The following is a 12,443-nucleotide window of genomic DNA, read 5'->3' as shown; positions in this document are numbered from 1 at the left end:
CGATTGGTAGTAAATAGGTTGCTAAGGTTATTAAGAGGATTAATAGCATATAATGGAGATTAATAGCTCATTATGATAAGGATTAATCACAATGGGCAAATGGTACGTACTTATATATGAGGAAAAACCCGTCTTATGAAATGGAGGATACTAAAGAAGAAGTCCAACGTTCACTGGAAATTGATGACAATATTAACAAGAATAAAGGCAATAAGAGGTCTCTTAAATTTGTGAAGATGAACGTTAGAGAACAAAATAATTGTCTCCATTAATTACCCATTCAAGAATGAAAATTGAATGGCTTGGCTATTTAAGAGTCAAATATTACACCACATTAAAAATACCCAAAGATGATAGTATATATTTGAGATATTATATTATTTTTTAACAACTATCACCAACTAGTTAGTGAAATGCACCTCAACGTACTATCAATTGTTCAATTTTCCTACCTAAACTATTGCCAACTAATTTGTAAACATACCTCAACTATCAATTGTTAAGTGTGTTTTGCAAACTAGTTGGTGATAGTTCAGGTAGTAAAAGAGAACAATTGATAGTTGACGTGTGTTTTGCAAGTTAGTTGGTGATAGTTTAGGTAGAAAACTCTCACTAGGTGGGATACTCAAAAAATTGTGATGTTTGAGGTGTGTTTTTCACCCTTAACCCTTCTTTCTTTAATCCATGAAATGGAACAAGGAGTATACAACTTTGGTTACTCCACAAATGACAAGTCATGCAATATACGCAAGCCAACGCAATAGAGCAACTTGTACATATTCACTAATTCACATACAAGAATTAGAAAACGTTTCACACACCTTCTTTTTTGTCCTTTTCTTTAATTTAGGTATCTTTTTTGCTAAACGTTTATTATTTCATGAAATACGTACTCCCATGCATCACGAGTTATATATTTTGTTGATCTAGATATATGTAGATCTATATAATTGTGGACATTTTTTCATTTTACAGCAGAAAGGAGAAAACATTTTGTCAAGGTTCTGGCATTACTCATCGACAAATCCAAAGTACTTAAGAGATATATTGATAAATTTCATGGGTGGTGGTAAAGACACAACAGGAACCACACTCTCCTGGTTTATTTTGATGCTCTGCAGATATCCAGTTGTGCAGGAAAAACTGGCAGAAGAGATCAAAGAAGCAACCAATATGAAAGGCAGTACAACAATTTCAGATTTTGCTGCAAATCTGAAAGAGGAAGCAATTGATGAGATGCCTTATCTCCATGCCGTGCTTTCCGAGACTATAAGACTTTATCCAGCCATTCCAGTGGTAAACATATACTCTCATATAAACTTGCTTCTGTTACGTATAATATTTGTTAATGTATGTGATATCTTATTTAAAAATTTAATTTGTTAGATGAGATAGTCACACTCTTTCACATTATACTAGTGCAGGTATTAGAATGTCCTATGATCTAATTTTACTGCCACACATTATCAAAAATACTTTCTCCATCCGAATTTATGTGACATCTTTTGAATTTCAAGATTCAAATAAGTTTTCTTTGACCACCATTTTTTCATATATCTTTTAAATATTTTGAATTGTCAATTACTCTGTATTATAGTACTTTTTACGTAGCTTTCAAATATGTAAATTTCATCTAAAAACGCTTAAAGATTCTTTATCCGAAGACGGTCAAAATTAACAAGGTTTGACGCTCTCGAAATCCAAATTGTGCCACATAATCGGGACAGAGGGAATAATTATCATAGGTTTGGCCTATAAAAAAGGAATTAGGCCCGCAGGCGAAAAGTGTGTTGAGAATATAATTAAGAATATAAAAGTGTACTCAGTATATGCACTCTAATAACTTAAACTTTTAAATGAGATGATCGCACTTAGTAATAAGATTTGCCTTAAAGTTGCTGAGGCGTATTTACACAAACATGTTATAAATAAAGTAATTATATTAGAGAAGTAATTAAATTTAATCTTTTACATACAGTCAAACTTCTCTATAATGGCAGTGTTTGTCTGAAGTTTCATAGCTGCTATAGTGAGGTGTTGTTATGTATGTATATGGGCATTTGATTTTTAGATATCATTTAGCTGTTATAAACAAATGTAAGCAAAAAATTATTTTTCTATACTTGTTAATTTTAAAATCTCAATTGATTTTCATATTTCATAAATTAAAAATTCAAACGATTAATAAATTACTAATAAATTCATAACTAGTTACACCATACAAATAAAGAATCAAAATATAAGGAACAGATGCATTTACAATTAATTGAAAATTTAAATTTCAAGTTTGACGTAAGATTTCTACAATTGTAGGTTGTTTCATAAATTCCAGTCTCTTCGTGATAAAAGAGACTAAATTGAGACTAATACAGGAAAGAGAGCACAAAATTTCAAACTTAAAATAGACTAATTACAGCTACCAAAATCAGGAAAATAAATATCAAATTTATACAAAATTGGTAGATTGAAAATAAGTGATTCTGAAAGTTTTCAAGACTAAATCAGACTATTATGAGAAACATAATTTTTTTCCTTTTAGATATTCGTACTTGAAATTTACGTGTGCGTGACACTAATGATAATTACCATCAATATTTTATTTTTATACATAATATATTTCTTACAAAATATCATTACACAAAATTTGAGTATGATTGTTATAGAGAGGTAATTTAATAAAGAGCCTATCACAATAATGAATGTCACTGTTAGCTTGTTAAAAGAAAAAAAATGAATGTCACCGTTGTTATAGGTAGAATGATGTTATATAGAAGTAAAATATAACATGAAAAATCGATTTCGGAGAAAATCAGTTGTTATTGTGAAATGTTGTTATAACGAATGATAATTACAGAGAGGTTTGACTGTATATATTAGTAATTTGTAAATAAATACGGTATATAATTTGGATTAATTTATACCGACTTTATATTGTCAATGGATATTCCTTAAATCTTGCACTTTTTTTTTCTACCAAAAAAAATTCTTGTATTTTTCTTAATTGCCTCATTTAGCCAATATATTTAGGTAGCTATGTCAACATTAACGATATTAGTTTACCCAATGGAAGCTGACACGCATCGTCGGTTGGGCTTAACGGTCCAAATATACTCTTAACAAGATGTGATATTGTTCACTTTGGGCCAAGCCTGCACGATTTTCCCCAAAAGGTTTCACATCATTAAGAGTATCCAACTCCTTATAAGTAACTCATTTTTCTTTCCAGCTACCAATATGGTACTTTGTTTGCACACCCAATAATCTCTCCCTCGAACTAAGTTCCATATGACTCATTACTGGTCAGAGATTCAACGTGTCAATGTGCCACCCACATCGTCAGAGTATTACGGTCACCGAAGCCCAAATGTTGTGTATGCGTCTTCAAAGCTATGGGTAAAAGGTTGTAAACCGGCCCATAAACGGGCAAAGGCACTAAGCCGGGCCCCACGCCACACTCTGCCATCTTCATACTCATCCCGTCAAACCATTGGCTTTGATACCAGTTGTTTGGCTTAACAATCCAAATATACTCTTAACATGATGTGCATAGTCCGCTTTGGGCCAAGCCTGCACAGTTTTCCCCAAAAGGCCTCACATCATTAAGAGTATCCAATTCCTTATAAGTAGCTCTTTTTTTCTTTTCAACTACCAATGTGGTACTTTGTTTTAGACACCCAACATCGTCCAAAGAGGAAGGAAGGGAAGATGTTAAAATTAGAGGGAACTTTTTAAAATTATACAACTCAAGTGATATAGAGTGTAAATTTCTGAACTAAATCGTGTTTGTTTGATATAATAATCATGAATACTTATTACAAATTTGTTAGTATTTCCTTTTGGAGTCCAATAACGAAAAAGATTTTTTTAAATCTTTAGACCCTATTCGTACGTACTTCCTTTTTATATAATACCAAACAGGGGTTGAAACAAAATACTTAAAACTTTTTTCTAGTATTTCCAAGTCCCCTATATATTATTTCTAGCTGATTTGGGGTTTTCATTCCATGCTTGTATGTATCCAGAATGCCAAAGTATGCCTCGAAGATGATGTATTTCCAGATGGATTTAATGTGAAAAAAGGGGATATGGTGGCATACCCACCCTATGCAATGGGTAGGATGAAATATTTATGGGGTAATGATGCTCAAGAATTTAGGCCAGAAAGATGGCTCGATGAGAATGGGTCCTTCAAGCAAGAAAGCCCCTTCAAATTTACTGCCTTCCAGGTCTGTTTTAATTTGTTTGTCCAACTTGACTTGACACGAAATTTAAAAAAAAGTAAAGAAAACTTTTGAATTTTTTTATTTTAAATCAAAGATATGTAAAATGTAGTATCAAAATACCTTTTAATATTGTGGTCTTAATTTTCATGCCCGGTAGAAAGTTAAAACTAAAGAGTTGTCAAAAAAAAAAAAATCTTTTTTTATTCGGACTAAAAAGGAAAGTAAGACAAACAAATTGAAACAAAAGGAGTAGATAGAAAATTATAACCATCATTTTCAAATTGCTGAGGCACAAATATGCTGTGTAACATTTTGGAATTTGGAAACTTGATCAAAGAGAACTACACTTCCAAAATTTCCAAGGTATCTAATATATATTTTTGCCCACACAAGTGGATTTGGTTTGGTTACGTGGGTTTAACTGACTTTAAAATTTTCAGCTTGGTTATGTATGCATTTAAAAAAAAAAAAAAATTACATGTATGTATAAAATCACACTCATTCTGTTGGAAATATAAGGCGAGTTCTTGATAATATCATAGAGCATAAAAATGATGGAAGACAGAAATAAACATTAAGCTCACTTTATATCAGTAGAAAAACTTCACTCTTACATAATAATATTACAAAGGAATTTATATAGGTGCTAGAGGATGATTCTAGACATAAATCTAGTACTAAATAAGTTCACACACATACAAAGAACTACCACATTGAAATCATCAAATCCATACACCTAGATTTCTAATATTCATATGAATAATACCGAACATATTTTATTTTTATTTTATTTTTTTAAAAAAATTGTTTTTATTACATAGGGGTAGGGGTAGGGGAAGGGGAAATGGGGAAGGGGATTACATTTGAACATTCTAATACCGAACATATGAACCTAGACATTTGAACATTTTAGTGTTTTCAATACATTCCACTTACTCTAGATTTTGGATTCTCCCCTCCTCGCCTCGCACACATAATCTCGTTATCGCTTATAGAGAGATTCACTATGCTCTTCACACACATGTTTAACATAATACTAATTGACGTAAAACATTGATTGGATGCACAGGCAGGGCCAAGGATATGTATTGGAAAGGAATTTGCATACAGAAGCATGAAGATCACTGCTGCAGTTTTAATGCGATTCTTTGTATTCAAGTTGAGTGATGAATCAGAGCCTGTGAACTACAAAACCATGCTCCAACTTCATATAGATAGAGGGTTACATGTTCGAGCCTTTCATAGAATCAACCACTACTAGAAGTCAAGGAGAACAAACGGACTTCTATATATATATATATAGTTGCTTGCTGTTTTTTTCTTACAAAAAAAGAATATATATATATATATATATATATATATATATATATATATATATATATATATATATATTTTTTTTTTTTTTTTATAAAAATCTTTTTTTGTCTGCATGTATTATTCTTCCTGTGCACCAACAGAAACTAGTACATCACTCTGCATTACCACAGTGCAGCTGTATCAATAAATAATACTAGAGTTACCACTCTCTCTGTTTCATAATTAAATGATCTTATTTTGACTTGGGCGTGGAGTTCAAAAACGAAGGGAACTTTTGAGATTCGTGATTGTAAGTATTCCATAAAATTTGTGTGGCTACAAAAGCTACTTATTAAAAGTAACTACATGACAAATTTAAGTTAAATTACTTTCAAATTTAGAAAGAGCTCCCCAAACCCCTGCTTTTGCCAGCATGACAAGAAGCACGGACTGACAACAGGAGTCCATTGAATGATCAAAGCTTGCTTCCACTGGAAAGACTGGAGTAGAGCCAGAAGGAATTAGTTCCACTAGCATCATTCGAAGAACGAACAAGAAAAGGCTTACTGTTTAGGATAGATGGATGTGGTTCAATGGCTAAAGCTCTACCAGCTTCTTGTGGACTGAACTCTCTTCTCTTTAGGCTTCGAGTTCTTTTTGTGCGGAAGGTCTAATTTACTAGTTGCAACGAAGTTCTTAAATGATTAGATTCTCCCGGAAAGCTAGTGAAGATAATTGTCTTCGTTCTCTAAAATGAAATCAATAATCTTTTTGATTGATACGGGGCATCGCTCCCCTTCGAGGAATTAGAACCCATTATGGAGGGCCTCGGTCCGGGAAGGGGAGAGTGGACGAGTGGTCAAAAGCGACAAACTGATTAGCTCCTCCTTCTTTATGAGCTTCAATTCTAGGCTGGGGCGGACCCATGTTATATTTTTTGGTGCTCGAGCACCCATTAACACCCATTAACCGTGGCGGATACTCTATGTAGACATATAAAAAATATTGAAGTTTTGGTATAAAATAATAAATAGCACCTAGTAAACAATAAGAATTGTTGGTGCTCTAGTTAAAAGGTTATAGGCTTTAAGCTAAGCCATGCAAGAGTTGAGTTCGAATCCTACTCAAAGCAATATATTTTTTGTTGATTTTTAAGGTGAGCACCCAGGACCATTAAATCCTGGGTCTGCCACTGATTCTAGGGGAGATAGAAAATTCAAACCATCGACTATTTTTTCTTGAATATGAGCTACAATGTCGGGAGACATACTCTGATGATAAGTATCATCCAAAACGTGCAATTCCTTTTAAACGTACTCTATATCAGCCTTCAGCTCCTGAGTTGAACTGTTTAGAAAACTCATTTTTCTAGTAAATAAAATAGTAGGAAACGCTGAGTCGATGACCTATTCCAAATAAGAAGAGCATTTTCAGCTTGACCAACAAAGATAAAAAGCTTTGTTGCCAATTACATATTTTTCAATTTTGTTGGAAGAGTCCTCTAAATATTTTGGTATTACGTTAATTTTAGTATTTTTCTTGGATATATATAGAGAAGAAACAAACTTAAAAGAAAATAGTATCACATAAGCTGAAACAGAAGAAGTATAATTATCGTGTGATGTAACTTTTGCCGTGTGATGTAATTTTTGCAAAAGTCTAAACAATAATGTTTTTAATACTATTAATTAGGGGGAAATTTCAGAGATCTCCTTTCAAATCTTGTTTCATAACACTAACATCTTTTTTGGTTTGCAATATTATGCTTACTTTCCTTTTCTTTGTTACAAATCTTTTATTCTGTTTTTCATTAATGTAAAAGAATTCAATTGGCGAATGAGTTAAATGGCCTTATACAAATAGCAATAGAAGTCTATGACAAATAGAATTAAAAAATTTAGTTGTGGCCCTGTGGGTCCCGCTAACACCAAAATATAATGACATGTCATCATTAAAGGGCGTCCTATTGAAATAAACAAGAAAGTAAGGGGCATACTGCAAAAATCAAAAGTTTTCCCTTTTTGTTTCCTTACTTGGGTATATGCCTCAGTACTCGGCTTTACTGGTTTGCCGCCATTTTTGAGCGAATACTGAAGAAACTGTCCAGCAATTTTTGCTTTCTTGAGTTCTCAGCAATTTGTACAACAGTTTGAAGCATCGATTATTGTTTCTGAATATCTTCTGGTGTTATACAACAAGAGGGTGAACTAATTCTCAATTGTTACACGAAGTGGGTCAATCGAAATTTCATTCGAACTTGCTATAGGTAAGTGCTCATGACTTGAATACTCATGCCTTTTACTTAAAGTGATTCATTGTTGATGTTTTTGGCTGAATGTGCCTTGGTTAGTAGATTTTTTATCATTCTGATTTTCTGAAACCTCCGCTTAATTACGTGTTTTTTGTTGATCGCTTATCAATTATTACCGGGATCTAGATAGTAGAAAAGTACAAACAAAAATTCACTCAATCATGAACGAGGTTTATATGGTGGCAAATGACAGACTAAAATCTGTAAGAAACATATTGACATATTTTTCTATGCATGCTCTTTATCCATTTATTGAAAGTGTTGTGAAACTTCAAAAAAAGATATTCATTTTGAGGATGGTATATATATTAGAGAGAATTGAACAAGGTATACACTTTGTTATTTGCACCTATATTTGTCAACAGATGCAATGTTGTGCATTATAATGTGCTCAAGTAAAAACCCCTCTCTTAATCAACATGGCTTTACTTGTTCTGGACCGCTCAAGTTGTATCCTTTTTTAAAGTGAAAGATTCTGAAGTAGTCATAGATCGCCTATTTATTATTAGAGATCGCTCATGTATTATTTAAGATCGTATAAATTTGTTTATCATAAAATAAACAATCTTACTAATTAATTTTCATTTACATTGCCGGTGTGATAATGGGAGATAAATTTTTGTGTGTGGAAGTTGAAACCACAGGTTCGTCATCCGAGTTAATATTGAAGGTGATTGGTGTTGGGGATGGAATAACGTATCAAGAGTTGGTGAATGAAATTCGTAAACGTTGTGATCTAAATTGTGATCCATCTAAATTGAAGCTAAAGTACAAGCCAAGGATAATTGATAGATCAGTTGATGACATATCATATTTTCCATTGAAAGATGATTATGATTTGCGTGTGTATTTTGGAGTGTTTGATGAGCGTGGAGCAGGACCTATACTTAGAGTATCTTTGGATGATAACAATGATGTGGTAGAAAAAGATAGCACTCTTGATCCGTTGCTCTATGATGTGAGCAACAACTTTGGGGTAGTTAATGATCATAATGATAATGATTTGGAAGAACAAATTTTTTTGGCTGATGATACATTTTTTGGGGTTGATACATATTGTGAGGATGATTTGGGTGTTGCAGATGTTGGTGAAAAAAGTGGTGACGAAGAACATGATGTAGGTGGGGAAACTACAGAAGTTGGTGTTTTGGAGTTGGATAAACTTCATTCACAACTATTGGCATTGGATAATTTAGACGATGGGGTGACACATGAGGTTGATAATGAAGCTAATGATGATGAAGTAATCAAATTTAGTGATGGTTCGGATTTGTGTGCAGGAAAAATATTTGATGGCAAGGAACAAGTCTTGAAGAACCTGAAAATGATTGCGATGAAGGGGGGTAAATTTCAATACAAGACAAATAGGTCTAATCCGTCGTTGGTTGTAGTAGCTTGTGTGGTTGAGGGGTGCACTTGGCGGGTTCGATTCAAGAAGATGGGAACATCCAACCATTTTGAAGTTAGAACTTATGTTGGTTATCATACTTGTGGACTTAAAAGTGCATCAAAGGGACATAGACAAGCTTCATATGATGTAATCGCTGAATTGTGCATGTCAAGATTTGGTTGTGGCATAGGCCCTACACCAAAAGAGATCCGATCGTTCATCCAATAAGTTCTTTCAATAAGAAAAGTTCAAAGGACAATGCAGGAAATTAAAGTTGTTTTTAAATAATTTTTTAACAATCCTACTCGGTACTTCCTCACTCCTATATTTCTTCTTATCATGTAGTTATAATTAATTTTCTGTCTATCTCCCAAATTTTTATTTTTTTTTAATTTTTTTAACAGTAAAACGTGAACAGTAAAAAGTGAACAGTGATATGAACAGTGTTTTTTTTTTTTTTTTTTTTATCTGGACTTCTGTCCAGTCATGAATCTTGCTATACTTTTCATCTCTTCCTCTTAACCTTTGTTCTTAATAACACTCTTCTTTAACCACACCCCGGTAACCACGGCCAACATCGTCCTTTATAATTTGGACATTAAAACGGCCCCTTTAAAACCTAGGAATTTACAGGTTAATCCATCGAGGTTATTAAAAAGTTAAGAGAATAACCATATACTAAGAATAACAAATTCATGATGATAAAGAAGTAATTACTTAAACATAATAATCACAAAATAATTTACATAATAGGGAGATTAGTACGTAAAACATAGTAAATAAACTTACATGGTTTGAAGAAGGAGAGAGGTTTCCTTTCGGGAACCCAAAAAACTACTTCACACTAGGGGATAGTTATTAAAAACTTAATACTATTTTACAATAGGACTTTATATTTCACAGGTTTTTGGCTGGGCAAGGGATTGGAGCATTTGATGAAAGAGAAGGGGAATATGAAAGTTTTTTAGAGAGAGGTGGTTGGTGCTCTTGTTGGTGATGTCTTTGCTTCTCCACAAATGCTGCTATTTATAGGCGTCTTGGCGGACTTCAACTCCGGATTTCAAAATGTTGAAGAATCTTTTGAGTTCAGCTGGGTGCTCTTTGGGCCCCATCGTCACGTGAACTTTTTCAAAAGAAAACTTTATCTACTTGTCCGCTAGCTGATCTGTCCATTTATCGTGGTCGCTTTATTAAAGTTACTTTTAATAAAGCTCTCTTTTTCTTAAAGTATGTCTTCTAGCCGTTTTTTGTTCAACGAATCTTTCAGTCTTTTGTCTTATCATGACTATTTCCTCCACTACTTTTGTCTAATTATTTTGCTTTTCACACACACACACACACACACACACACACACACACACACATATATATATATATATATATATATATATATATATATATATATATATATATATATATATATTTTTTTTTTATGTGTCTAAATTAAGTAGTGCAATAGAATCAAAACTCATTCCTGAATCGTAGTCGTTTGGCCGGGTCTTGTGAATCTTGAAATGCACTATTCTGAAAATTTATCATATCTCCTTCTTCTGAACTATGGACTGGTGACATCCTTGGACTTGGAGATAATTCTGAACTAGGGTTTTTGATTATATGCTTGTCTTGTTCTGTTTTTGTTTGGAAAAATCTTTCCAAAGTCTCTTTAACTATACTTTCTATGTTGTCATTTTTTTTTTCTTTGCAAGTATGCTTTTCTTGGTAGAAGTAGCTCCTTGCGTCAGTGTCTTAGGTAGTCTTCGTCTTGTCTGGAGAGATGAACATCCCTCATCTTCACTTTTTGGCAAAGTGACAGCCATCAACGGATTTGATGAGTCTTTACCGGCTACCGTTTGAACCGGACTAGCTGTATCTTTATCCGATACAATGGATCTATTTGCATTCATTGGGGAATGCACACCCGTCTCATCCATTTTTGTCTGAGATGGAGAACTCTGGGATTGTACTAATTCAAACTTAACTGCCTGTAGTCTTTGTTCTAACAGTCTTGCTTGTTCCAAGAGTTTCATTTTTTCTTGATGAGTGTCTCTTTTGCTTTGGTTAAGTCTTCCGACGGTCTCGGTCATAGTAGAGCAAGATCGCAAAAAATCACCTTATCTGTGTCTTTTTGTATATTGTACTGAGGGGTTCTATCTGGATTTTGTCTGAGAGCTGGAGAAACATAATAGTTTGGTCCCAATACTCCTCTAGCATAGTCTAATGCCTCGGTGAAATCATTAAAGCCTTTAAAAAGAGGTCTTCTTATATCTTTGATAGAATCTACAACTTCTATCCAAGTTTGAAAAATACCATTAGTTCTACCATGGACTACAACATAAAATTTAAATTTCTTATCTAGATTTTTGTCTGTAAAATACTGACAAAGTGCATTTAGAGTGGCTACAAAATGACCAGCGTCTTTTTTGTTATGCGATATCCATAAATTGTCTACTAAACATGTCTGTTGTTTGTCTATTACATATTCTGGTAATACCTTAAAAGTTAAATTAGATGGCGGGAAAAATACTAAATTATTGGTTCCAAAATGTATTCTTTCTAGGGCGTTTTTGTTTAATGCGATGTAGGTCTAAAATGAAGATTACCTAGTACCTTTTGTCCGTAAGTGTCTTGGGTTGAGGCTATGCCTTTTCCCTTGTCTGTTGTCTGAGAACTTGATGGTCTCATGTCGTTCAAATAGTAAATCAGTTAGATGTGATTTTTAATCTACTTAATTGGTCTGCTAGATTATTATCTTTTCCTTTTATATGTTTGAATGTTAAATTATAAATTGAAATAGTATCCATAAAGTTTAACCATCTTCGTCTACTCGCTACTTTTATCATTAATTTTTTGATAGAATTTGACTATAGCTTCACAATGTTCTTACCAATATTTCGGTTTATTTAGTATATATAGTCTAAAACTATTTAAGCCATATATTACGCTAAAATTTCGGCGTCTATACTACTCATATTTCCTTTTTTTCTCGGTACTTACCGCTTTGATAAGCACATATCTTTTCTTCATTTTTATTGCTATATTTATTTGGTTTTGCCTTTAATACGGCTCCCCATCCTTCGAAGCTTCCATCTTGTTTCTATAATTAAATAGTCTGTTTCTAGGGGCATATTTAAGTCTGGAATATTCTTTATTTTTTCTTTAATTTTTTGTACTAATCTAATATCTTCGGTATTAAAGTGTTTTTGACCATTTGATCCCGTTTTTG

The 12,443-nt window shown here is 33.0% G+C and overlaps 1 protein-coding gene across 1 annotated transcript in view; it reads left to right on the top strand.

Moving 5' to 3' along the window:
* Positions 1 to 5,553, top strand: part of LOC132032035 (cytochrome P450 704C1-like) — a 6,351-nt gene extending 798 nt beyond the window's left edge. Inside the window, exons 3-5 of the mRNA XM_059421857.1 lie at positions 931 to 1,296; positions 4,023 to 4,226; positions 5,293 to 5,553. Coding sequence (XP_059277840.1) covers positions 931 to 1,296; positions 4,023 to 4,226; positions 5,293 to 5,484 — 762 coding nt within the window. The 3' untranslated portion in view covers positions 5,485 to 5,553. The remainder of the gene's footprint in view (positions 1 to 930; positions 1,297 to 4,022; positions 4,227 to 5,292) is intronic.
* Positions 5,554 to 12,443: the final 6,890 nt, after the last annotated feature.

This window comes from Lycium ferocissimum, chromosome 9, assembly GCF_029784015.1.
Source record: "Lycium ferocissimum isolate CSIRO_LF1 chromosome 9, AGI_CSIRO_Lferr_CH_V1, whole genome shotgun sequence".
Taxonomy (NCBI): Eukaryota; Viridiplantae; Streptophyta; class Magnoliopsida; order Solanales; family Solanaceae; genus Lycium; species Lycium ferocissimum.
Note: the sequence above shows the minus strand (reverse complement) of the source record. Positions and strands in the feature narration are given on the sequence as shown.